The sequence below is a fragment of the Brachyhypopomus gauderio genome, chromosome 21, assembly GCF_052324685.1.
Source record: "Brachyhypopomus gauderio isolate BG-103 chromosome 21, BGAUD_0.2, whole genome shotgun sequence".
In the NCBI taxonomy this organism is placed as follows: Eukaryota; Metazoa; Chordata; class Actinopteri; order Gymnotiformes; family Hypopomidae; genus Brachyhypopomus; species Brachyhypopomus gauderio.
The window spans coordinates 7927337-7953212 of NC_135231.1; the positions used below are offsets into that span (position 1 = coordinate 7927337).

At 47.6% G+C, this 25876-nt stretch overlaps 1 protein-coding gene across 1 annotated transcript in view; it reads left to right on the forward strand.

Annotated features, from left to right (window-relative positions):
* The window catches only part of vdra (vitamin D receptor a), a 46864-nt gene that overhangs the window by 13480 nt on the left and 7508 nt on the right, over positions 1 to 25876 (forward strand). The window contains 7 exon segments of the mRNA XM_076983752.1: positions 15128 to 15275; positions 17856 to 17940; positions 17942 to 17987; positions 22965 to 23149; positions 23496 to 23595; positions 24037 to 24217; positions 25747 to 25876. The exon segment at positions 25747 to 25876 is cut by the window's right edge and continues 22 nt beyond it. Coding sequence (XP_076839867.1) covers positions 15130 to 15275; positions 17856 to 17940; positions 17942 to 17987; positions 22965 to 23149; positions 23496 to 23595; positions 24037 to 24217; positions 25747 to 25876 — 873 coding nt within the window. The 5' untranslated portion in view covers positions 15128 to 15129.

The following is a 25876-nucleotide window of genomic DNA, read 5'->3' on the forward strand; positions in this document are numbered from 1 at the left end:
TGTTTGGGTTAATTATTTTTTTTAGAGGAAGAGGCATTGTTCTAGAAACATCCGTTTTGCAGAGTCCCGGTATTTACATTGAACTTTAATGGAGTACTAACGCTGAAGGAGAACAGACTCTCTGGTACATTTCCACCTTCCTTGTTTTGAAGTCCAGTAGGGACTAACTTCACCTCCGAAGACTTGCAGGTCACTCGGCGTCCACGCGCTTTGAGGCCACCGCTTCACCTCTTCCTCCTCTTCCTCCAAGCCTGCCCTGCTCACTCTGCTGCTCTGTGGGGACCCATCAGACTCCATACCCTCTCTTCATGGGACTGCTTGCCGGGCCTGGTCCGCTAGAAGCAGTTTTCTTATCCGTCACACCGTGGCTCTTTCCTCGGCCTCTGGAGTGCCAGTACTTTCTACAGTGTCCGTTGTAGAAATGTTTCATTTCTTAACGATGTTTGGAATTCAGCGTGTAGAATGGCGAACTCGTTGGATTCGGGCCCGCAGTTCTCCGCTTCTCTTGGCCGCTACGTTTGTAAGGTGGTTGCAGTTCTGCACGGGATGTGCTTGCAAAAAATGAGAAGTTGGCGAAATAAAGAGAGAAGTGGTCCAAAATACAGTTCGAACATCAGCAGATATTTCTCAAAATGGCAAAGCTGTAATGGGTCCTTGTACGTCTTGGCCAACAACAGCTGGATGACCTACAATGACATGGTATCCGATTTTTGGTTTGCAAAATGGAACATGGAAAACGGGAAATTGCTCGTTATCCGATTCCTGTTTTACAGTACATATAAATTGAACAACTAACCAAAAACTCTTTTCTGTCCTGTTATGTCAGTTGATAAACTATGCAGAATATTTCAGGTGCTTTTAGTGTACTGTACTCCTATTTTCCATTGTTGTGCATCTGTACAAAACCGTGTCTTCCCAACCTTTCCCAACATCCAGCATCACGTCCATGTTCTAGCTTGCCATCATCATTACAGCTAGTTTGGAAAGAACCCAAGGTCGCTTTATAATTAACATACTTGCATACTTACATTGCACAGTTACATGTTTGACCCCTCTGCAGTATCACCACTAAACAGGCCAATATGGGAGCAACAATTACATGGCGTGCAGACCCACTCACATCTGCGCCAATGTCTTGTTTTCCCCCCCTTATGCAGTGTCTCCAGTGGTTACCCGCACATGCGCACACACAGGCACGTGCACGCTCACAAGCACGTGCTCGCACGTCCACGGGGCGGGCACACAGAAACTCCACATGCCGCAGTTCAGTGGAAAAAATATCAATTAGTGTTGGGCTGAATTGGCAAGGATGCCATAGCAACGTGAGACGGGTTTACCAAAAACAGCGAGCAGCTTGTGTATTAGCAAAGAACGAGCAGTAAAACACAATCGTTTGCTGCTGCGGCCCAGCTAGCGGACGGTTTTGGGCCCGGGGATCTCTCCGCGCGCCCCCGATCTCAGCCTGACCTCATTACTCATCGCGCTCCCCCATGCTGCCAGTGCTGCCTTGTAACGCAGAGTCCTTAACGCAATCCTCAGGGTTCCATGTAATAAGGAACAACTGTGTTTAGTGGGCCTCTGTCAGTTCTGGCAGGGCTACAATGGGGTGAAGTGTTGGCCTCTTCAGCCGCTGTAGTGCGCTTGGCTTGAGTGCTGGCCCCTTGGCGCGTGTCCCCTGCTGGCCCCCGAGGATGGTTTATCCTTGTGTAGGATTGGGGCGGAGCAGAGTGATGGACTTGGGGGCCCCCGGGCAGCCCTCCCGATTCCTTAATGGGTCTTCTGGGCGACGCTGCAAGTGCTTAGCTGTGAGCTAACGTGCTGAGGTGTTTGTCCATCACCAAGTCGTTAAAAAAGGGTCATTCTCATAAAGCTTATGGTGAACATGTTTGAGTCATATTCCCTTTAAAAAAAAAAAACAGGATTGTATTTTCCATAGAGAAAATTAAGACTAAGTAAACACTTTTCCTCCCAGAATTCTCACTACTGTAATGTGTACAAATCCAATTCACTGGAATTTATATGCATTTCCCCAAAAATACTAAATTTAAGGATTGGAGAATAAAATATTATTTGGCAGGGCAGGCAGAAATGGCTTCTAGTTTCTATTCGATTTCTAGTGTCTTCATCTTAGCATCTTAGGCCTTAAAGATAAGTCAAAAACAACAATAACAAAATGGTTTGTGATCAGGTTTATGTCTGTTACTATATGACGAGTTTCATTTTATCCCCCAAAACACAGATGTGTTTCTAAGTTTTTGAAGACTTGTATAATTTTTTTTAACAACATAAAAATGACTTCTAATGCTTCTAGAACTATAGGTACAATAGCAATGAAACAAACATATTCTATGAATAATCGCCATGAAAGCCACGAAATGCAAAAATATGGTGATGAAGGCCCTATAGACCTGAGCAATTGCAAGTCTGAATAGTGGAATTTCCATTTTCTAGACTTAATGAACTGCTGTCTTCAGTTCTAAACCCTTAATGTGTGTTATTAAAAGAAGTGATGTTACACAGTGATGTTAAACAGTACATTAGGTCAATGGAGTGTGTTGTAGTCACATTTGAAATGAGAATACGTTAAGAAAAAACTAATTACTGAAAAAACAATAACTAAATTCATGAATGTTTACAGTGTTTTCAATATAGTACATGCTGAATAGAATTCAGAAGTGCTTTTTGTCTTTAATAAAAAAAATTTTAATAGATATTTTTCAGAATTTCAAAGTTGTAAGATCCATGGTTACAAAATCTGATACATACAAGAAAGTCTGTAGCAAGACGGTATAAAATGCCACTTCCACTGGAAATACTAGTGTCAAACCTGAAATATGGCCAAAGACCTTTAAAAGAAGTGTCATTATATATGCTCTGTATATAAACAATAAGAAAAACACATACAGAGGAAACTTTGCTCAAAATGTGACTGCATGAAGCAGATTCGTTTGTCTACTGTGACATTTGCTCATGACTGATACTTAATGAGATAAAGAATTGGTTCCTAATGAATTTTTGCACTTTCTCTGAAACAATCTTCAAGAATTTAAACTTCTGAAATAAGTGAATCTGTTCTTTATTTGGAGTGAAATCAATTGCAATTACACCGCCCTCCTAAAAGAGTAATCTAATATAATGATTCTGTTAAATTAATTTTAACATTTATTTTTTAAAACAAAATGTTTATTATTTTGAAAACTATTTGAACTTTTAATTGCTGTCATCATCAGTAATGGGTATAAGACATGAATCAAGTTTTAAATGTTTAAAATTTCATCATAAATAAGAAGTACTGATTTCTTAGTGTCTGTATGTAAAAAAAATCCTTCAACTATAATTAAATTTTGACATCACATCTGCATTGTTCATGAGAATTATCCAATAAATACACAATCTTAACTGTGGTGTTAATGTTTAAAATGTGGTGTGGGGGAAACTAATCCAGTCCTGTGGATGTGTGCAGTTTAATTTTATTGTTTGTTACTGATGTTTTACTTTGCCTTTCAAACTGATAAAATATAGTGCTAAAGTTGATGATTATGGTAAATTAATTTTTAATTTTTAAAAAGTAAAAAAAAAAAAAAAAAGTAAAATATTGCAAAGTAAATCAACATTAACAAAACAAAGACCCAGTAAACTAAACATGCTTTAAATCTTAAGTTAAAACATTGCTGCTTATGGTATTGCTATATTCTATTTTTTTAAATGAAGATCTACTGTTTGTATTAGTATTCAAAACCAGAAACATGGTCTGTGATTGGCCAAGGCTTTTGGCTTCATGCCATTTTGGTTCATTTTAAATGTGTCACTTCATAGCATGCTATTTGTAATATTCATAACATATTGTACTTACAGTTTGTTTTGCTGTCTGGTTTCTGTGGCATATCTGGAATGGATCTGCTGTTTTTCAAACATATGTTTACTAAAAATAGAGCAGCAATCCATAAAATAGTTTGGACTCTTCAGGATTGCCTCTCTGTCTTTTGACTCAAAGCGCACAACAGGATTTATTTTGATGCCAATGTGTTCCACTTTGTTGTTGTTTTTTTTCTTTGTTCCCTCCTTTGTTTTATGTACCATCTGAGCAGTCCTGCAACATTCTCAATACTGGTACATTTTCAGCACAGTCAGGTGATCGTAGCTGCTGTGGTAACCTACACACAGGCTACGTGAGGTCACGCCTGGCCTGTGCTCAGTGCACTAACTGGAACATTCCGATGTCATGTGGACTTTGCAGTGCGTTCCTGCGGAAAGGGGCCAGAGAAGTGATCGGATCCCAGAGTCTCAGAGTAAGAGTACGAGTCTGGATTCAGCTGACTGTTCTTACACACTGGGACATGTGGGTGGGTGCACGATGCGGGCACAACATCGTAAAGCCATCGTCTGGCTTTGCGCTACGGCGAAACACCTATTAGGGAAATGCGTGAGACCGCTATAGAGGGACTTTGTAACGTGTTAAGCTCACATGTATATCAGTCTTATCTGCATGGCAGTTAGTGTTGACGCTGATGCACAGTATTGAGCAGTCTTTAACATCAGGAGCCAATCCCTTAGTCTCCACCTCTACTGACATTTCATACACGCAGCCGTGGTGCAAACTGCCATTACAAACTTAAAACTACTTTGGAATTGTTACCTTAAAAATGCATTCATGACCAGGGGGCAGTTTGGGCCTGTGAAGAGTTCCGGCGTTCTGGTCCTAACCGAGTTGGGATTCCAGGGTCCTGTGGTTGGTCCATACCCGTAAGCTCTTCGGTTTTGGTTCCCCCAGAGTTCAGCTTTCTGCTGCTTCCACAGCCGCTCTCAGCTGGCTTAGAAAGTGGGCGGTGAGGACTCAGCCATACGATTTCAATAATTTAGGACTCGGTGTCTCATTAATGTGAAGCAAGGCAACCAGGAACAACACTGGGGCAAAGACCTCCATATTTTTCAGTTGTTGAGTAATGGATGTTTGCCTCCTGCTGTAATATCCAATCGATACTACCGTTGCACAATATTGCTGCAGGAAACATGCTCGGTAGGTGTACGTTATTGTAAAAAGACAATGGGACAACTCTCACTTGCAGACTGACCTAGTGCAGGAAACTGGTGCATGACTGTACAGGGGCAAGTTGAAGCAACTGAAGTCTCGCCCACATGCATGGATTTTACCGGAAGACTCTCAGTCCCAGTGGCCCGACTGCTTGGCACACACAGAGCGAGTGAATCATCCACGCCCCCGCACAGACACACACAGCGCTGTGGATGAAGCGGGTGACATTCTGGTGGAACTGGAGAACGGGGAGGAGGTGCAGAAACCGGGGAGATGTAGAACCGAGACGTGGACGGAGGCTACGGCTGAGAGAGCAGAAGCTAGCGAGAGTGTTTGACGCACGAAAGCAGTTAGCATGAGCACATCTGCCGCCCTAGTGCTTTGGTGACATGAGGAAAGTTAGCAAGCCGCTAGGCTCATTTGCCGCCGTTCCTGTGCGAGAGTGTCGAGACGGTTATCGTGTGTCTGCGGTGCACGTCCATCCAAAATGGATGGTTTGGCCTTTCAGCCTCTGTTGACCTTCTCGGGATCAATACTAGTCCTAGATTGCTACCAGTTAGCCATCCCTCTCTTTGGAAGGATCGTTGTTTGATTTAAACACTATCTAGCATCCTTGATCATCTACATTAACATCTGCGTTGATTCTTGGATGCAGAGTTATGATCCAAAGATCTAATCTGATTCTGGATCCGGACTTCTTAGGCTTAGACCCTGGGCCTGTAGATGGGGAAGTCAACCTTAAACATCACTGAGTCAGCTTACAAGTTCCCCCTTAAACATCACTGAGTCAGCTTACAAGTTCACCCTTAAACATTACTGTGAGTCAGCTTACAAGTTCACCCTTAAACATTACTGTGAGTCAGCTTACAAGTTCACCCTTAAACATCACTGTGAGTCAGCTTACAAGTTCACCCTTAAACATCACTGTGAGTCAGCTTACAAGTTCACTCTTAAACATTACTGTGAGTCAGCGTACAAGTTCACCCTTAAACATTACTGTGAGTCAGCGTACAAGTTCACCCTTAAACATTACTGTGAGTCAGCTTACAAGTTCACCCTTAAACATTACTGTGAGTCAGCTTACAAGTTCACCCTTAAACATTACTGTGAGTCAGCTTACAAGTTCACCCTTAAACATCACTGTGAGTCAGCTTACAAGTTCACCCTTAAACATCACTGTGAGTCAGCTTACAAGTTCACTCTTAAACATTACTGTGAGTCAGCGTACAAGTTCACCCTTAAACATTACTGTGAGTCAGCGTACAAGTTCACCCTTAAACATTACTGTGAGTCAGCTTACAAGTTCACCCTTAAACATTACTGTGAGTCAGCTTACAAGTTCACCCTTAAACATCACTGTGAGTCAGCTTACAAGTTCACCCTTAAACATCACTGTGAGTCAGCTTACAAGTTCACCCTTAAACATTACTGTGAGTCAGCGTACAAGTTCACCCTTAAACATTACTGTGAGTCAGCGTACAAGTTCACCCTTAAACATTACTGTGAGTCAGCGTACAAGTTCACCCTTAAACATTACTGTGAGTCAGCGTACAAGTTCACCCTTAAACATTACTGTGAGTCAGCGTACAAGTTCACCCTTAAACATTACTGTGAGTCAGCGTACAAGTTCACCCTTAAACATTACTGTGAGTCAGCGTACAAGTTCACCCTTAAACATTACTGTGAGTCAGCGTACAAGTTCACCCTTAAACATTACTGTGAGTCAGCGTACAAGTTCACCCTTAAACATTACTGTGAGTCAGCGTACAAGTTCACCCTTAAACATTACTGTGAGTCAGCGTACAAGTTCACCCTTAAACATTACTGTGAGTCAGCGTACAAGTTCACCCTTAAACATCACTGTGAGTCAGCTTACAAGTTCACCCTTAAACATTACTGTGAGTCAGCTTACAAGTTCACCCTTAAACATTACTGTGAGTCAGCGTACAAGTTCACCCTTAAACATTACTGTGAGTCAGCTTACAAGTTCACCCTTAAACATTACTGTGAGTCAGCTTACAAGTTCACCCTTAAACATCACTGTGAGTCAGCTTACAAGTTCACCCTTAAACATCACTGTGAGTCAGCTTACAAGTTCACCCTTAAACATTACTGTGAGTCAGCGTACAAGTTCACCCTTAAACATTACTGTGAGTCAGCGTACAAGTTCACCCTTAAACATCACTGTGAGTCAGCTTACAAGTTCACCCTTAAACATCACTGTGAGTCAGCTTACAAGTTCACCCTTAAACATCACTCTGTTGGCCTCAACACTGCGAGTGAACAATCACCACGAGACATGGTGACACCAGCCCAGTGATTTTGGGTCTTGTATTTTTTTTAATGCGTCACCTCATATAAACTGTGCTTACTTCTATATTCAACTTCACCATAACATCATATTTAGTCGTATATTTGCTCCAGGAGAGGCGCACGTGAGCCTGGATGGTCCTTGGCTGGGGAGCACGTGTATAGGCAGAACAGCATCTTCACGTGTCCCTGTCCCTGTCCGCTTCCAAGGCCCTGATTGGTGCTGCTGTGTCCTTGTGTGGTAATGTCCCCCTACACCCCCCCCCCCTCGAGTCCCGTAACTGTAATCTGAGCCGTGAGCCGGTAGAACGGCCACACGAGCGGCCCGTGGCAACGGGGGCACCCTGTTCCCCCTCGCTGCTGCCACATAATGGGCATCACTCACTCTCCTCCCTGGGGCCCCACCACGGCCCCCCCCACCACGGCCCCCCCCACCAGGGCCCCCCCCCACCACGGCCCCCCACACCACGGCCCCCCCACACCACGGCCCCCCCACACCACGGCCCCCCACACCAGGGCCCCCCCCACCACGGCCCCCCCCACCAGGGCCCCCACACCAGGGCCCCCCCCACCAGACACTCCATGTCCCTCTCTGGCCCTCTGTGGATATGTGATGGATCATTTATCATGAGGCCTTGATCAGATATAATAGAAATATTATAATGTATTTATATAGTAATTATTAAATACGATATTTAATAAATCATCTAATATCAATATTAGTATATTTAAATATATTACAGATATAAGCACTGACATGTTTTGAACATTTGTGGACGGCTTCCCTGTAATGTAACCCGTCCCCCTCTGTCAGCACCTTCCCCTCATAGCTGGAACTGCTTTCTAATTTTTCCAGTGTTGACTCACCGTGTGAAACTCGGCTTGTATTTAACCAGCTCGTGTACACGGCTCTTAATGAAGTGCTCATTAGAAGGACACCGGCCATTTCTCTGGATGGAGTGACAGGGCTGTTCATGCAGGACCTCACCACCTAATGAACTGCACTTGAGATGGTTCATGGAAGAAAGTAACACCCCCTCAAGACCTTGGGAAGATATCTGTTGTTAGTATTCACGTTAATTGGTACTGGATTAATCATCCCTATAGATCATAAAAGGACCTTTTTGCTGACCTTCAGAACTGATGGTGTGTTTACAGTGAGCGCGTTTTATGCTTGTAGGCATAAAAAGAGTACAGAGTTCTTACTCCCGACACTAGGGGAAAGCACTGACGTATGAGTCATAGATTGTGTCCAAAGGTTTATGATGCTGTAAGGCTGGGTTCAGGACGCTGTAATGCTGGATTCAGGAGCATTTCCCCTTTCCTGCAGTAGCAGGTAGGAAGTCAGTGGTGTGTGATGTCAATAATTCAGTGGTGTGTTTAGCCTTCCTCAACATGGCCTTTCTTTACAACAGTAAGCGGGTGCACTGTTGTTTCCCTCCAGCTTACAACAGTAAGCCGATACACTGTTGCTTCCCTCTTTTATACAGCTCTGACTGTATAAAATACGCTGGCAAGTTTATTTTTGCTGCACTGGGCCTTGTCAAGCAGCGCTGTACCAAACAGCAGAGACACTTTGATCTGTAGTGCTGCGTGGGCAGCTGCTCTCTCTCTCTTCTCTTTCTCCCCAGGGGCCCCGAGTCTCTCTCTCTTCTCTTTCTCCCCAGGGGCCCCGAGTCTCTCTCTCTTCTCTTTCTCCCCAGGGGCCCCGAGTCTCTCTCTCTTCTCTTTCTCCCCAGGGGCCCCGAGACTCTCTCTCTTCTCTTTCTCCCCAGGGGCCCCGAGACTCTCTCTCTCCTTTCTCTATCCAGCGGGCCCGGAGTCTCTCTTTCTCTCCTCTCTCCCCAGCAGGTTCCGAGCATGTCTCTCGCTTCTCTCTCCCTGATGGGCCTCGTGCCTCATTCTCCTCCCTCTGCTCCCCGCAGCTGGGGCAGGAGACTGCGTGGGGCAGGAGACTGCGTGGGACAGGAGACTGCGTGGGGCAGGAGACTGCGTGGGACAGGAGACTGCGTGGGGCAGGAGACTGCGTGGGGCAGGAGACTGCGTGGGACAGGAGACTGCGTGGGGCAGGAGACTGCGTGGGGCTCCTCCGCCTTTTACGTAAAGCGCGAGCTCGGCGGGCATCTCTTTCTCCCTGCTCAGGGCCTCTAATACCACTTTAAACCCCCTCTGTCTTTCATGTGCTCTCTCTCTCTCTCTCTCTCTCTCTCTCTCTCTCTCTCTCTCTCTCTCTCTCTCTCTCTCTCTCTCTCTCTCTCTCTCTCTCTCCATGCTGCCAGCTATGCGGTGGCCTATTCATTTCCAGCCAGCACCGAAAACAAGGTCCAAAGTTCAGAATGGCTCAGTGCAGATCTAGGGCAAGTCTTGCGTTTGGAAACCTTTCCCCCTTCTCACAGGCACTCTAGATGTGTGTGTGTGTGTGGTGTGTGTGTGTGTGTGTGTGTGTGTGTGTGTGTGTGTGCGTGCGCGCGCGCGCGCTTCCTAGCATTACTGTTGTTTGTGGTCTGGAGTGCCTTGTTGAGCAACCCCTGAGACTATTGACAAGCCGAGATTTAAGGGACAAAAATGCCATTGTGGAGTAGTGTCCTTGTGGACTGTGCTTGAGTAGTGTCATTATGGACAAGGTAGTATGCTAGGGTAGTGTGATGGTGGCATATGCTATGGTTATGTCATGGTGGAGTGTGCTAGGGTTGTGTCATGGCGGAGTGTGCTAGGATTGTGTCATGGCGGAGTGTGCTAGGATTGTGTCATGGCGGAGTGTGCTAGGGTTGTGTCATGGCGGAGTGTGCTAGGGTTGTGTCATGGCGGAGTGTGCTAGGGTTGTGTCATGGCGGAGTGTGCTAGGGTTGTGTCATGGCGGAGTGTGCTAGGGTTGTGTCATGGCGGAGTGTGGTCTAGTAGTGTCATGGCGGAGTGTGGTCTAGTAGTGTCATAGTGGAGTATGGTCTAGTAGTGTCATAGTGGAGTATGGTCTAGTAGTGTCATAGTGGAGTATGGTCTAGTAATGTCATAGTGTAGTATGGTCTAGTAGTGTCATAGTGGAGTATGGTCTAGTAATGTCATAGTGGAGTATGGTCTAGTAATGTCATAGTGGAGTATGGTCTAGTAATGTCATAGTGGAGTATACTAGGGTTGTGTCATGGTGGAGTATACTATTGTGTCATAGTGGAGTATGGTCTAGTAATGTCATAGTGGAGTATACTAGGGTTGTGTCATGGTGGAGTATACTATTGTGTCATAGTGGAGTATGGTCCAGTAATGTCATTGAGGTGTAACATGGCTAAAGTGCCCCCCCCCCCCCCCCGCTGCTTCCATCCACATGTCTCAGCTACTCCAGAACTGCCCCTCACTGTGAGGGAGCCTATTATAATATTACACACACCAGGACAGTTTTATTACAGACCATTAGGAGAATAATATTACAGCTTGTTTCTAACATGCTGTAATATATAGATTAATATACTAATATATGCTTTATTACTAATATACTATTAATATACTATAGCTGCTCTTTTGATTTTTTTTGACATTTTGATGTTAACTTTTTCTTGTTGTTATTGTTTCCAATTTCTAAATAACGAATGATGTGTTTGGAAGCATCTTGATTTGTACATTTCAGCAATGTTTTCTTACATTTCTTTAAATGCTTTATGCTCTTTAATGTTGATCTGAATCCTGTGGTGCTTGTAATTGGCTGAAGGGTTGAATCGGGGTTCTTATTTTGTTTATATTTTTGTATTTTTCATTGTAATAATAACATTAACGAACCCATGTTCTTATAAAAATAAAACATAAAAAAGGACTGGTGCTTCTGCAAATGTTCCCCCACCCCCCTGTAACCACATAATGACTGAGGCGCGTGGAGGACGTTCACATTAAAACGTAACTGGAGACACGGTTAGGCTGCCTATTCATCTCTGGAGTCTCCGCCTCACCGCGAGGATGCAGCCTGGAGTCTCCTGGATCACAGATGTTGTGAGCGCCGCTTTGGCCAAAACATGCCGTGGAGCTTGGACGTCCTCTTCAATGATTACTAACCCCGTTTTACTTCCAGAACATGCTGATGTTTAGAAGCTGGAGTTATTTCAACCTGTGTGTATGTTCTCCTCTGCCCCAAGGCCCCCACATTACCCCCCCCCCTCCAAACCTAGACACACAAACCCACACCCACAAAACCACACCCACACTTACACACCCGCCTGCAGACATGGACATCTGATCTCGGATCAGCACTTGCGGTCTGGTGGTCCTTGGTGAAGACAGACCCGGGTTTGGAATTGTACCCTTCTGTTTTTATTCCACCCCCATGGTGTAGTTGCCCCGGCAGATGCGGTGTGTCCTCCCGCCCCCGCTCAGCCAGTAACCATCACGTCCACCGCATCTCAAAGGCAAAGATGGCGCAGCAGAGATAACTGCAGACCTGCCGGCGTGGGTTCCGCGCGGAAGCCATTAAAGAAAACGTTTCCGCACTTAGTGACGTGCACGGGTCCGGAAACGGCCAGACCGTGACCATCGGCGGCAGACAGAAAAGTGGGCTGGCAAGCAGCCTGCAGGGGGCGCTGGCATTTCTCCTGGCCTGTAGCCCCCCCCGAGACTGGCACTCCACTACATCACATCTTACCAGCTGTATCAGGCTGATCGTACTGGGGGAACCACACAGCCTTGTTTGGAATGGTGTTGTGCTTCCTGGAAGACGAGGAAGGGCGTGCTGCACTAACTACATCACAGATCTGTCTGGCACTCCACTGCAGTACATTTAGTGTCTGCTGCCAAGCTCATCTGCTGTAATTGAAGTTGTAATTAAGTATATAGCAGGAGTGTAGCTGTAGCAGGAGCCATAGCTATATCAGGGTGTAGCTGTAGCTGTAGCAGTAGTGTAGCTGTAACTGTAGTGTAGCTGTAGTGTAGCTGTAGCTGTAGCAGGAGTGTATCTGTAGCAGGAGTGTAGCTGTAGCAGGAGTGTATCTGTAGCAGTAGTGTAGCTGTAGCTGTAGTTGAATTGTAGCTGTAGTGTAGCTGTAGTGTAGCTATAGCTGTAGTGTAGCTATAGCTGTTGTGTAGCTATAGCTGTTGTGTAGCTGTAGCAGTAGTGTAGCTGTAGTAGGAGTGTAGCTGTAGCTGAAGTGTAGCTGTTGTGTAGCTGTAGTAGGAGTGTAGCTGTAGCTGAAGTGTGGCTGTTGTGTAGCTATAGCTGTTGTGTAGCTGTAGCAGTAGTGTAGCTGTAGTAGGAGTGTAGCTGAAGTGTAGCTGTTGTGTAGCTGTAGTAGGAGTGTAGCTGTAGTAGGAGTGTAGCTGTAGCTGAAGTGTAGCTGTTGTGTAGCTGTAGCAGGAGTGTAGCTGTAGCAGGAGCCATAGCTGTAGCTGCCTGCCTTCCATGTCTTCCAACAACTCACATCATAGCTAGTTTTCCGGGATTCATGTATTAAATTTTTATTGATGACTATAAATATATAGTGCGAGTTAAAGAATAGGCAAATTCTTCATGTATTTTACTCCTGTATATTGTACAGAGTACAAAGAACATGAGGGTCACAACCCTCTTTAATGAGTATTGCCATAGCGATGCCTTATCTGAAGATCTCTGTGCTGGTTAATCTCACGAAGGCCTCTGTTGAGATTTTTAGTACCTTATTTCAATCACAACTTAGGGGGGGAATCTTAGAAATTCTTCCAGTCATTCTAAATCATTGTGAAGCTTTCTGAGATCATCTGTTGGTAAACGAGAAAGGCTGATCTCAACCAGATGAGTGTGTGTGTGTGTGTGTGTGTGTGTGTGTGTGTTGTGTTCACGCATGTGTGTGAGTAAGTAATTAAATGTGGATATGAGTGGCCATGTTGTGTGTGTATGTATGTGGGTTAGTGAATGTGTGTGTTTGTTGCTGTAAGTGGTCTTGCTTGTGGTTGCACGTGTGTGTGTGTCTCTCTCTCTGTAGACCTCCCTCTCTCTCTCTCTCTCTCTCTCTCTCTCTGTGGGCCCCACTCTCTCTGTAGACCTCCCTCTCTCTGTGGGCCCCACTCTCTCTGTAGACCTCCCTCTCTCTCTCTCTCTGTGGGCCCCACTCTCTCTGTAGACCTCCCTCTCTCTCTCTCTCTCTGTGGGCCCCACTCTCTCTGTAGACCTCCCTCTCTCTCTCTCTGTGGGCCCCACTCTCTCTGTAGACCTCCCTCTCTCTCTCTCTGTAGACCTCCCTCTCTCTCTCTCTGTGGGCCCCACTCTCTCTGTAGACCTCCCTCTCTCTCTCTCTGTGGGCCCCACTCTCTCTGTAGACCTCCCTCTCTCTGTAGACCTCCCTCTCTCTCTCTCTGTGGGCCCCACTCTCTCTGTAGACCTCCCTCTCTCTCTCTGTGGGCCCCACTCTCTCTGTAGACCTCCCTCCCTCTCTCTGTAGACCTCCCTCTCTCTCTATGAGCCACAACAAGCCCTCGGGTGAGAGCGATTGCTTCCAGTAAGACGGCGGCGTTCTGCCACTGCGCCTCTGTTCCTGCAGCCCTTGTTGTCCGTGTCCCGCTTCACGGAAACCAGGCCGTTCTCCCCCAACCCCGCCCCCTTGCTCGTCCCCAACCCCGCCCCTTTGCTCTCCTCCCACACCCCTTCATCCACAGTGCCTGTGAGCCTCCTGTTATCCGCCGGTATATTATTCAGCGCCGTGTGAGGGATCAGGCTGGGAACGCCGCGCCCCGTCCGGACTAATTGCTCCGGACGAACGAGCGGCTGTTTTTCTCATGCTGTGGACACGCTAGCGCACACGAGCAGCAGCATGCATACGCAAACACGGGTAATGGAGGCGCTGACAGCTGCCACCCCCGCCGGCGCGTGAGACGTACCCGACCTCACAACACACACGCTCGCTGGGGGCCAGGGTTTTGCATATTAAAAGTGCAAATTCCTGTTAGACTGTTGTTCCGCGCATATGTTGACACTGCTTACAGGCTACTAGTACGGTGAGAGAACAGGACGACAGGTGTGCTTTGAATTAATCACGAGTAGAGTGAAGAGAAAAGAAGAGAATGTTCCAACTCCCCCAGCACTGGCCAAACTTTTACCTTGGACTGTAATACACCTTTCATCCTGCCTCTCTGTCATTTGGTTATTTTGTCCCCGTCCTCTTCCCGATTGTACGTGCCCCCCACCCTGCGGCCTGTTTGATCTGAGGGGGCTGGTTCAGTTGCTGTTTGGAACGGTGTCATGCATTGTTCCCTCTGTGATGGGACGTGGAGTGCGTGAGGTCTCCGGGGAGCCTTTGTTAAAGTGAAAGTCAACAGCGCGAGTGTTTTGGCTGTGTCCTGCACGTCGAGCGCGTGGTTCGTCTCCCGCACGTCGAGCACGTGGTCCGTCTGCTGGAGTTACGCTTTATCTGTCCAACGTGAACGTGTTTCAGAACGTGAAGCAGTTCGGGGCGGCGAGGCCAGCCAAGGTTCGTGACGCGGCCTCGTGTAGAACGTCTCGTTTTGTGCTCGTGTCTGTCTCCTCGGCAGGGTGCATGAGCCAATGACCTGCGCTTACTTGCCTGAGCGTAAGGTGAAGGCGGCAAAATAACAGTACTGCTTCTGTTGCTAGCTGTTGGCTTGGAAACTGGCTGGATTTCAGCTAACAGTTCAATTTCAGTAACTCCCATACGACTAACCTCAGTTTTTGTATCTTTCTCTCTCTCTCTCTCTCTCTCTCTCTCCTCTCTCTCTCCTCTCTCTCTCTCTCTCTCTCTCTCCTCCTCTCCTCTCTCTCTCTCCTCTCTCTCTCTCTCTCTCTCTCTCTCTCTCTCTCTCTCTCTCTCTCTCTCCTCGCAGTAATGGAAGCCATGGCAGTGAGCACGTCAGCGCTGGGTCCTGAGGAGTTTGACCGGAAAGCTCCCCGCATCTGCGGTGTCTGCGGAGACAAAGCCACTGGGTTCCACTTCAACGCCATGACCTGCGAAGGCTGCAAGGGTTTCTTCAGGTTAAAACTGGCCTCGTCAGTCCAGACTCCCTGATACCGGGAATACACCTGTGTGTGGTGTAGGCATCAAATCTGGAAAAGCTCTCATTTGCTGGTGCTCCAGTCGATCCATGTGTCGTCTGACTGGATCCCTCCCTGATTCCTCTGACTGGATCCCCTCCCTGATTCCTCTGACTGATCCCCTCCCTGATTCCTCTGACTGGATCCCCTCCCTGATTCCTCTGACTGGATTCCCTCCCTGGTTCCTCTGACTGGATCCCCTCCCCGGTTCCTCTGACTGGATCCCCTCCCCGGTTCCTCTGACTGGATCCCCTCCCCGATTCCTCTGACTGGATCCCCTCCCCGATTCCTCTGACTGGATCCCCTCCCTGATTCCTCTGACTGGATCCCTCCCTGATTCCTCTGACTGGATCCCCTCCCTGATTCAGCCTCCAGCCCAGTGTCTGGTTAGCCATGGGGCTTTACAGCCGAATCATTACTCTGTTGTGTGTCTGGAGCCACATGCCACGAGCCATAAATCCAAGCCAGTTCACGGTATTGCGTGCGATTCTTCTGCCTGGCCAGAAGTGGCCAGTCACTTGCAGCGTGTGGCAGGGGGCAATCTCTGTTTGTAGGTGTCCTGATATATTGCCAGTGCTTACATAATTCACGCTGGACAGGACACAACCAGTTGATCATCTTCGCTGTCCTGAGACAACCTTCCCCACAACAAACTTTTGTTTTGAAAGCACCAATGTGTTTCACGTTAACGTCTAAGAGCCTGGGGCTTTAGGAGATACAGACACAGCTCAGAGTTTCGGCGTTGAGCGTTAACTAGAAGGCGGCACTCCACTGAAGGGCTCTCCCTGGATGGAGGGGTTGTCTCCGCTGGACGACCATCTGGAGATCTGTTTACGTCCAGGACGACGGGAAGGGGAGGAAAAGCGGGCGAAGACAGGAAAGAATGACAAGCACGCCGGCCTCTTCCTGCAGAGCTGTGCTGAGTGCCACGGTCCGGAGCGCACGGCGGGGACGGCTCGGGACGCGTAGTTCGGCCCAAAGCTAGCGATCACGGCGGCACACGGGATGAGGGGTGGGCGCTAAGGGATTAGCAGGGATTAGTGTTGAAAAGAGGTGAAATGCAGAGTAAACAACCTTATTTAATCTTAAAAATGCCTGTTTAGTGGGATTATAAACTGAACAGAGAATTTTCAGCAGCAGAAATTTTTCTCACTGGAGCATTACATTTCTTACTGTCGGGTCAAGGCAACATAAGTCCGGCAGACGGATTGTGGAGGAACTACAGCCAGGGACCGTGAATTAATCTTTCATTTGCATTCTACTGCATTCCTGTGAATGCTGGCCAGGGTGTTGGAGGTGAGGTTTTGGGTGGTGCTGGCCAGGGTGTTGGAGGTGAGGTTTTGGGTGGTGCTGGCCAGGGTGTTGGAGGTGAGGTTTTAGGTGGTGCTGGCCAGGGTGTTGGAGGTGAGGTTTTGGGTGGTGCTGGCCAGGGTGTTGGAGGTGAGGTTTTGGGTGGTGCTGGCCAGGGTGTTGGAGGTGAGGTTTTGGGTGGTGCTGGCCAGGGTGTTGGAGGTGAGGTTTTGGGTGGTGCTGGCCAGGGTGTTGGAGGTGAGGTTTTGGGATTGTGTTGTTCAAAATGTTTTTTGTGCAGGCATCGAATCTTTCTTCTCCCTCAGGAGAACACCTGCAGCGTTGGACCATTTGTTAACATTGAGTTGCTAAAGGTTTTAATCACAGTAAGTGGTGTTAAAAGAAGAGTGTAAACTACATGAATTAACTTCTCAGTAAGTGTGTGTGTGTGTGTGTGTGTGTGTGTGTGTGTGTGTGTGTGTGTGTGTGTGTGTGTGTGTGTGTGTGTGTGTGTGTTTGCGCTGGGCGTGAATAGGGACAGTATACCACAGGAGCCTGTGTGTTTTCGTAAGCTCTTCCAGAGTCCATTCTGTGTGACTGCACATGAAATAAATGTTTGTGTTAATGACTATTAAAAGGCCAGGAAGGATACCTCAAGGTGGCTGTGTGTGTGTGTGTGTGTGTGTGTGTGTGTGTGTGTGTGTGTGTGTGTGTGTGTGTGTGTGTGTGTGTGTGTGTGTGTGTGTGTGTGTGTGTGTGTGTGTGTGTGTGTGTGTGTGTGTGTTAGGATGGGTGTACCCTAGTGGCTAAGCTTCGTGAGTAACATTTTTATATAATCCTGCTACAGTGTAAGGTTTCCCCCCACCTCAAACGTCACTACACACACACACACAGAGTGAGAGTGTTTACAGTGTGATGAAGAGTTTCAAGTAGGGATGGGATTTGTTCTGTGTGTCTGAGCCCAATTACGGTGGCTCTCTACATAACAGCTTGAGAAATAACTCTTCCTTCAGACTAGGTTACAAAGGTTTCATCCTGACAAGTGGCAAAACTTAGCCATGGTTTAAAGTTTCCTTTTTCTTATGGTTCCAGTTTTGTGATGAGTCATTGTGGTTTTATTTGCAGGTAAACGTGCCAGTTGCCTTGTAAACACACTCTCATGCGCTCTCTCTCTCTCTGGCTGGCCTGCACTTTCCCTGAACCGAGTCTGCTCTCCTGCGCCCTCTGCAGGCGGAGTATGAAAAGGAAGGCAAGCTTCACATGTCCGTTCAATGGCAGCTGCACCATCACCAAAGATAACCGCCGCCACTGCCAGGGCCTGTCGGCTCAAGCGCTGCGTGGACATCGGCATGATGAAGGAGTGTAAGTCAACACCATTTACACACACACACACACACACACACACACACCACACACACACACACACACACACACACACACACACACGTTATTAATATGAATCTGTTGGGAGCAGGACAGTTGTTGACTGGATGTTTTTTTTGGAAGTGGTTCATTCTGAACCCAGACATTACGAGCCGTGTTCAGAATGGTCTGTTACCCGATCACATCTGGCCAACAGCGGGACTGAGAAGCAGCGATGCCTGGTGACGACGAGGGTCAAGAGAGGCCCGCTCTTTCCTACACAGCAGCCAATGTGCTAAAGATTAGAACTACAGACTCACGAGGCTCAGACTGACTGTAGTGAACTGGAATATATTCTTGTCCATCACTGAAATCTTGGTAGATTAAAGGGTCATGCTGTCTTTGTAGCTTTTATTTGTATATTTAAGGCTGCAGTGTGTAAGATCTGCTTGTTAAAACTGAAAAGTAACATCACTGAGACAAGAGGGAAATATATGTGTTAAAACAGAGTGCTGCTGCTGCCCAGCCCGACCGCAGTAAAGCATGAAATATTCACTCAAAAGTCAAAGCTGTCCTGTCGGATTTGGCGGAGGCTTTTCAGAACTTGTCGGACCTCTTACATATTCATGTCCATACGCACAGGCTCAAGAAACGGTCTGGCTCTATGGTTACCTGGGTGACCGTAGTGGGGGGCGTGGCTCAGTGCTGAACACCACACCAATCAAAGTGAATATTTTTCCACCAGCACCAATTCCCCAAACTCGTATAGTGCAACTTTTCTTGAATAGCAAATTGTGGGTACTGGCATACGTAAAGCTCAACTGAACATTTAAATTCAGTTCATTATGCAATGGATTTGACCTTTTCTGTGGCAAAGATCAAGTGTCACTGGATTCTAGATTTACACACACACACACACACACACACACACACCACACACACACACACACACACCCACACACACTATTTGGGAACGGCCCAGATGAGAGCAATGATCTGATTGGCTGAGTGAGGAATAACAAAAGTGATGACATCATGTTCCTCTGTGTTGTTTGCCCCTCCTACATGCAGTCTCTGTTCTGATCACAGTCTGTTCAGGTTCAGCTCTGGCGTGGCGAGCCCCACCGTTGTAAAACGAACTACTCCGCGGCTCTGGAACACAACCTGAATCCTGCCTCAGAAACGGAGCGAATGAGCTGGCAAAATAATATCCCAAAGCCGGCCTTTGTCTCTTCAGCTCGGTTGCACAATAGACTGACTGCGGCTTGGTGGAGAGTGGCGAGGCTCACGAGCGCCTCCACGTCTAAATCACGCCCCCCCCCCCCCCCCCCCCCCCCCCCCCCCCCCCCCCCCCACCACCACCACCACCACCTTCCCTTCAGGATGGAGCTCATCCATTCGGAGGGGGCACAGCTTCCCCTTTTGTCTCTGAGTGGCAGGCGATCAGTGGCACTGCGTCGGGAAGGGGGGGGTAGTGAGCACCCCGGGGTGGGAGGGGTTCTAGAACGTCCCGAACAGAACCTCAGACGGGGAGACGTGTGCAGTGTTGTGTTGAACGGACCCATTTCCAGCTGGACTGAGGGAGCGTCTGGAGAATGGTGCTGTCCTGTCTGGGCTGCAGGGTGGGACGGTTTTTGTGATGTTGGGTTGGACACAAAAGACCTGACTGGTATACAGTTACAGATATCCACTTGTTTTAAAGAATTTAAATATGTATATTAGGGATGCAAATGATTAATCGACTTTCGATTAATTGTCGATCAAGAGGTTAGTCGATCAAAATGTATTAATCACGATTAATCGTTAGAGCGCGCTACTGTAGTAACTTGAACAGAGCGTAAGAACGAGAAGTGAACACGGTGTCGCGAAAGACCAGAGTGGAAAACAAAATGAAGCGGGCGAAAAATACGTGCGGTGTGGGACCACTTTGAAGCGGGTTCGGGAAACAAGACAGAAACTGCGTAATCCAGAAAATCCCGAGGAGGGAAACTTTATTTTCCACGCAAACTCAAACAATAGCACCGTTCTCTCTCCGCTCCCCCAGTGTCACTTAAAGGGCCAAGTGCCTGTCTGTTAGGGAATTCGCTGCGAGGAGTAGTAGTCGCTACAATTTCAACATTGTTAATTTAGGCAAAGAAGTCAAATATTCTCTGTGTAATGCGGTATTGAAGTACAACAGTTCCACTAGCTCACTCAATTATCATTTGAACACCGTGCAGCTGTCCTGCATATCACCACTGCACCTGGTCAACCTAAAATCACAGCTACACTGGGAAGGCGTTTTCGAAGCTCGCTACGAAAAAAGAAGAGTGAGCTAAAAACAAAGCTAGCTACTGCTACTGCTGTAGCCCTTACAACAGATTGTTGGACGGCTCTAACAACAGAAAGTTACATTACCGTGACGTGCCACTACACTGACGAGAACTGGCAGCTAAAATCTGCAGTGCTGATTACGACGAACACGTCGGATAGACACACCCGCTGACAATTTAGCTGACAAGCTCAATGATGTTGTGGAGACTTGGGCACTCTCCGGTCGTGTTACAGCATGTGTTCACTACAACGCTAGAAACATTGTCCAAGCATAGGCTCAATAATATTCTGTTTGGCTCTCTATTTAATTTCTTCTTTTTTTTGTCTAATGTCTAATGTTTCAAATGCAAGAACGGAGCCAGTCCTTAATTTATTCCTTTTTAAATGAAAGAATGTATTTTGTTATACCATAAAAATTTCCTAATGCATAATTACTTGAGCAATATATCATATAATACAATATAATTATCATAATATAATATATACTTTTTGAACAAAGTGAACCATTTAGCTGATATTTTTAAAGGCCCTATTGAAACACAAATTCAGGTGAAAAACGCCGCTTATCGATTAATCGAAAGTCGATCGATAAGATCAATCAACTAACGATTAATGAATTAATCGATAATTTGCATCCCTAATGTATATACAAGCATGTATTTTATTAACAGTATGAGAATATGTATTTATGTAACAAGCTTGTTTTTGTCCTGGATTATGTGTTACACTCTTGTTGCAGATTTGTTGTGTGGTCATTTGTAGTCACTGCCGAGATTTATGGCATCAGCTGTTCCAAATTTATGAATAACAATGGCATATTCTGACTGACCCCGCCCCCGGAGTCCTGCCCCCACGAGGACATGGACTGTAGCTACGACGCATGAGCACAGACACATACACTGAAGAGGACAAACATGGGACTGTGTGTTTGTTCACCTGTGCTGACTCTGCTGTCTGGAGTCCCAGGTTCCCTCCGCGCTGCTCCAGACGGGTTCGCCCACGCTAACACAAACCAGACGGCCCATACGCCTCTCTTCCCCTCAAATATTGAGATGTTCATGTCGGTCAGCTTCAAGTGGCTGATTTCAGATCAGGTTTCGTGGACCAGTATGGACGGCCAGTGTTGGTCACACTGTGGGTTTGGGCACACACTATACTGGATGTCCATTTTACATATGAAGCACCTCGTGGTCCTGGCCTGTAACCGTCACACCCACTTCACACTCTCGGGCTGACACTCCCTCACATTTAGCAGAGTGAGACGTCTCCACCAGGGGGAGGTGTTGGCTCCAGAGTAGCGTTTGTGTGCCTGACTGAAATGGAAGGAGCTGGCTTGAATCCAAGCTGACGGGAGCTCTCGAGTGTGTGTAGGTTTGCCGTCACAAATGAGCTCACTTAAGCGTGCAGGGTGCACTGCTGCCATTGGCTGCAGTTCAACAACCAATCGGGAGAGACGACCACAACAACAACAAGGGCATCGTGTGAGCGTCGTGCTTCACATTAGCCTGTTCTTTGCTTTGGTAAACAACCCAAACTTTGGTTTCGAAGGCGCACTCGTGGTCTGCAGTGTGGAATGTCATGAGAACGGGAGAGTGGTAACAGGAAGAAATCGTAGTCACTTATGATGGCTCTAGATTCGAATTTAGCAGTTTTCCCTTTGATCAGCTCTAACGGTTTTCCGGGTTGTCCCAAAGGTCTGATTTTTTTCTGTTCATAAACCCTGCAGGCCGAGTCTTGAACGCACGCGTGTGCACTCGAACGAGCAGCGTAAGATTAGAGCTAATATTCTGTGAAGTCCTTACAGATAATACAGAGTGATGAATGAGCGTGTTGTGTGGGATTAGTTCTGGCTCATTCAGACACACACGCCCACACACACACACCCACCCACACACACTCCGTATGACCCAGGCTGATCGTAGCGTCTCACGTGCCACAGTTGGCGTACCGTGCCAGTCTGCCCACGCTGGGGCGACGTCTGCCGCCCACACCACAGCGCCCGCCGGCCACGCCTCCCCCATCAGCCCCCCGCCCCCGCTAGCCCCGCCTCCTTCATGGAGAAAAGCTGATGCGCTTTGCTGATTAAAGGCCTTATTAGCCAAGTGAAAGTGCAGGAGCAGAGCTGAAACGGTGTTATTTGAGTAAATACGGCCACTAATTTGGTAGCTGTCTGAAGGCCGGGCGAGGCATTTCCAAGGTGGGTGGAGCGATGGTGGAGACTTGACCTCCAGCTGTGTCGGCGTTTTTGTCAGTGTTTTGTTTTTCTAGGATAGAAAGACAAACTACGTACGTACGCACACACACAGACCGCGGTGTCTGGCCACTCCACGTGAAGCCGGAGTTTTGTTCCTGGTTTAAATCTCCGATTGATCCAGTCGGTTGTGCCACAAAGGAGGAACCACCAATCACGCGTGGGGCTCCACGTCCAGAAGGTCCTGGAGACGGCCAGGGAGCTCTGAAGGGTTCTGCACGGTACAGCCGGTCAAAGGTTAAGGGCCTTAGTATCAGAGTGGCCTCTGGGAAATGTAGTGAATACAAGGAGCCACTAGGATTACAGGAGGCTTCAAGAGTGATGAATCACAAATAGATCCTTCTGGGGAGCTAGCACACTAGCTGACTGTTGTGCCCACCGTGAACTTCTGGTTCTTCCTCCCTCGTGCGCAGTCATCCTAACAGACGAGGAGGTGCAGAGGAAGAAGGAGCTGATCATGAAGCGTAAGGAGGAGGAGGCTGCGCGGGAGGCGCAGAAGCCCCGTCTGAGCGAGGAGCAGGCGCAGATCATCAACACGCTGGTGGAGGCGCACCACAAGACCTACGACGACTCCTACTCCGACTTTGGCCGCTTCCGGGTCAGTGGCCCACCTGTTTTGGCCTCTCTTCCTCTGTGTGTGTGTGTGTGTGTGTGTGTGTGTGTGTGTGTGTGTGTGTGTGTGTGTGTGTGTGTGTGTGTGTGTGTGTGTGTGTGTGTGTGTGTTTCTCTCTCTCTCTCTCTCTCTCTCTCTCTCTCTCATCCTTTACCTTGAGGGGAAGGAGATGTTGCATTTGAGTGTGAACGCAGTGACAGATTTAACAACGAGGCTGAGTGGCTGGGATTGTTGGAGTAGAAGCACGGGTTGTTATGAAGCACTCATCTGTGTGTGTGTGTGTGTGTATATGTGTGTGTGTGTGTGTGTGTGTGTGTGTGTGTGTGTGTAGCCCCCAGTGAGGGAGGGTCCGGTCACGCGCAGTGCCAGTCGGGCCGCCTCCCTTCATTCCGTCTCAGATGCATCTTCAGACTCCTTCAACCACTCACCGGGTAGCCCACGCTCTCTACCGCACGTGACACACACACACATACACACACACATACACAAACACACGCACACACACACACACACGGAACAGGGAGAAGAATTTAAACGATTTCAGCTTTAGTCATAAGCGGTGTACCCTGCATCGCATTTTGAAATGTCAGGAGACTAAAATTGCCAGAAAAAGCAGTTGTTGCGTCCGCACACGCCCACGCAGACACACAGTAGGAAGCAGCTCTATTTTTGCAGACGCACGCCGTCTTCGTTCCCCGGAGATGGCTCCTCTGGCCCGGCCCGTCCTGCTGCTCCTGACAGTAGATCAATGTACTGGCCCAGTCACCATGAGCTTGTACCCCCCCCCCCCCCATCAGTACATTAAGTGAATTACACTTACACTTGTTTTACCGTGGTTGACTGGTTCCTGGTTTCCCTGCCTGTGTGTGCAGAGTCTGTAGATGCCAAGCTGAACTTCAGCAGCCTGCTGTCCATGTACCAGGAGGGCTCGGGCAGCCCGGAGTCCAGCGAGGGCGACGGCTCACGCCTCTCCATGCTGCCGCACCTGGCCGACCTCGTCAGCTACAGCATCCAGAAGGTCATCGGCTTCGCCAAGATGATCCCTGGCTTCAGGTCGGGAATGGGTGTGTCTGTGGGCGTGTTTATGGGAGTGTGTATGGGTGTGTCTGTGGGCGTGTCTGTGGGGCAGGGTTCTGTCTCTGTTTTTCACATGTGCTGTGTTGTTGTTGTGTGCAAAGCAGACCGTGGTTTTACTCATTATTACATTATTACTTACTGATTATTTTTAAAATACATTAATAATAATGTATGCAGTGTATGTCTAATAACACCGTTCTGTTCAAAATCAGATTTGATTGAGAATGTGTATGTGTGTGTTGTTTTGTGTGAGTGTGTGTGTGAGAGAGGGTGGCAGCAGTGCTGGTTGTGTTTTATTAGTGTGTGTGTGTGTGTGTGTGTGTGTGTGTGTGTGTGTGTGGCAGCAGTGAGCAGTGCTGGTTGTGTTTTATTGGGGTGTGTGTGTGTGACTGGTAAGAGCTGGCTGGTTTTGAAACAGTGTGTTGTAAACAGGGCAGAAAAGAACACAGTGTCCGAGCTGTTTGTATTTATTGTTCCACTTTAATATGATAAAATTAAAGATTCAAATGAAGTTTCAACTAAAAGAAACCAAGAATTTTTTTTTTTTTTTTTGCGAAAACGTCTGCGTGTGTGTGTGAATGTACTGTTGCCGTAGTGTCCAGTTGTCTGGGTAACCATAAAAGGTTCTGTACATCCTGTTCCTGTGGAGATTAAAAACAAGATTGACGTAAAGCACCCCCCATGATCACACACACACACACACACACACACACACACACACACACACACACACACACACACCAGTTCTCCTGTCAACATCCGCAAGTCTTTCAAAATAACGAGAAAGCACATGAATTTCCGTTTATTAATGTTCAAAGAACAAAGGCGCAGGTACACATAAACAAAATACAGACACAGACACACACACACACACACACACACACACACACACTCCCCAGCCTTTCTCTGTGTAATAGGGGTGGAGTAGAGTTAGTATTGCACAATAGTGTGTGCTGAATTTTTAGAGCAGACTGTTCTCTTCTAGACATGAATGACACTTGTAACCGCAGGTCCATGTGCTCTGTGGTTCGTTGTCTGATCTCTGACTCTGGGCTGTTGTCTGATCTCTGATTCTGGGCTGTTGTCTGATCTGTGAATCTGTACTGTGGTCTGACTTTTTCTCAGCCTAGTTGTATATAATGAAAAATGAAAAAAAAAACATATATGAAACATCTAGGCGGCTTGTTTTACGCAAACAGTCGTCTTGTGTTCTGGTTGTCTGTACGGTATGTACGTAATGGTGTGCACGTGGGTGTGTGGGCATGGGTGTGTGCGCGCGTGACTCAGAGCTCCAAGGTCTCCAGGTGAACGTGTTTGTTCACGTGGCCCGGCGGAGGTTCTGCTACAGCCGCATTCCTGACTCATTCGGGCTCCTTTGACACGGACAGCACAGCCCGTTCCCGTCAACGCGCGCCACTTAACCGCTTCTTTCTCCTTTTCAAATAACCCGGCGATGATGCGGTCGGTGTCTTGAGACGAGTGTTGTTTTCGTTTGCGTCCCTCAGGGAGCTGACTGCCGAAGATCAGATAGCGCTGTTGAAGTCCAGCGCCATCGAGATCATTATGCTGCGCTCCAACCAGTCCTTCAGCCTGGAGGACATGACGTGGAGCTGTGGGGGGCCCGACTTCAAGTAC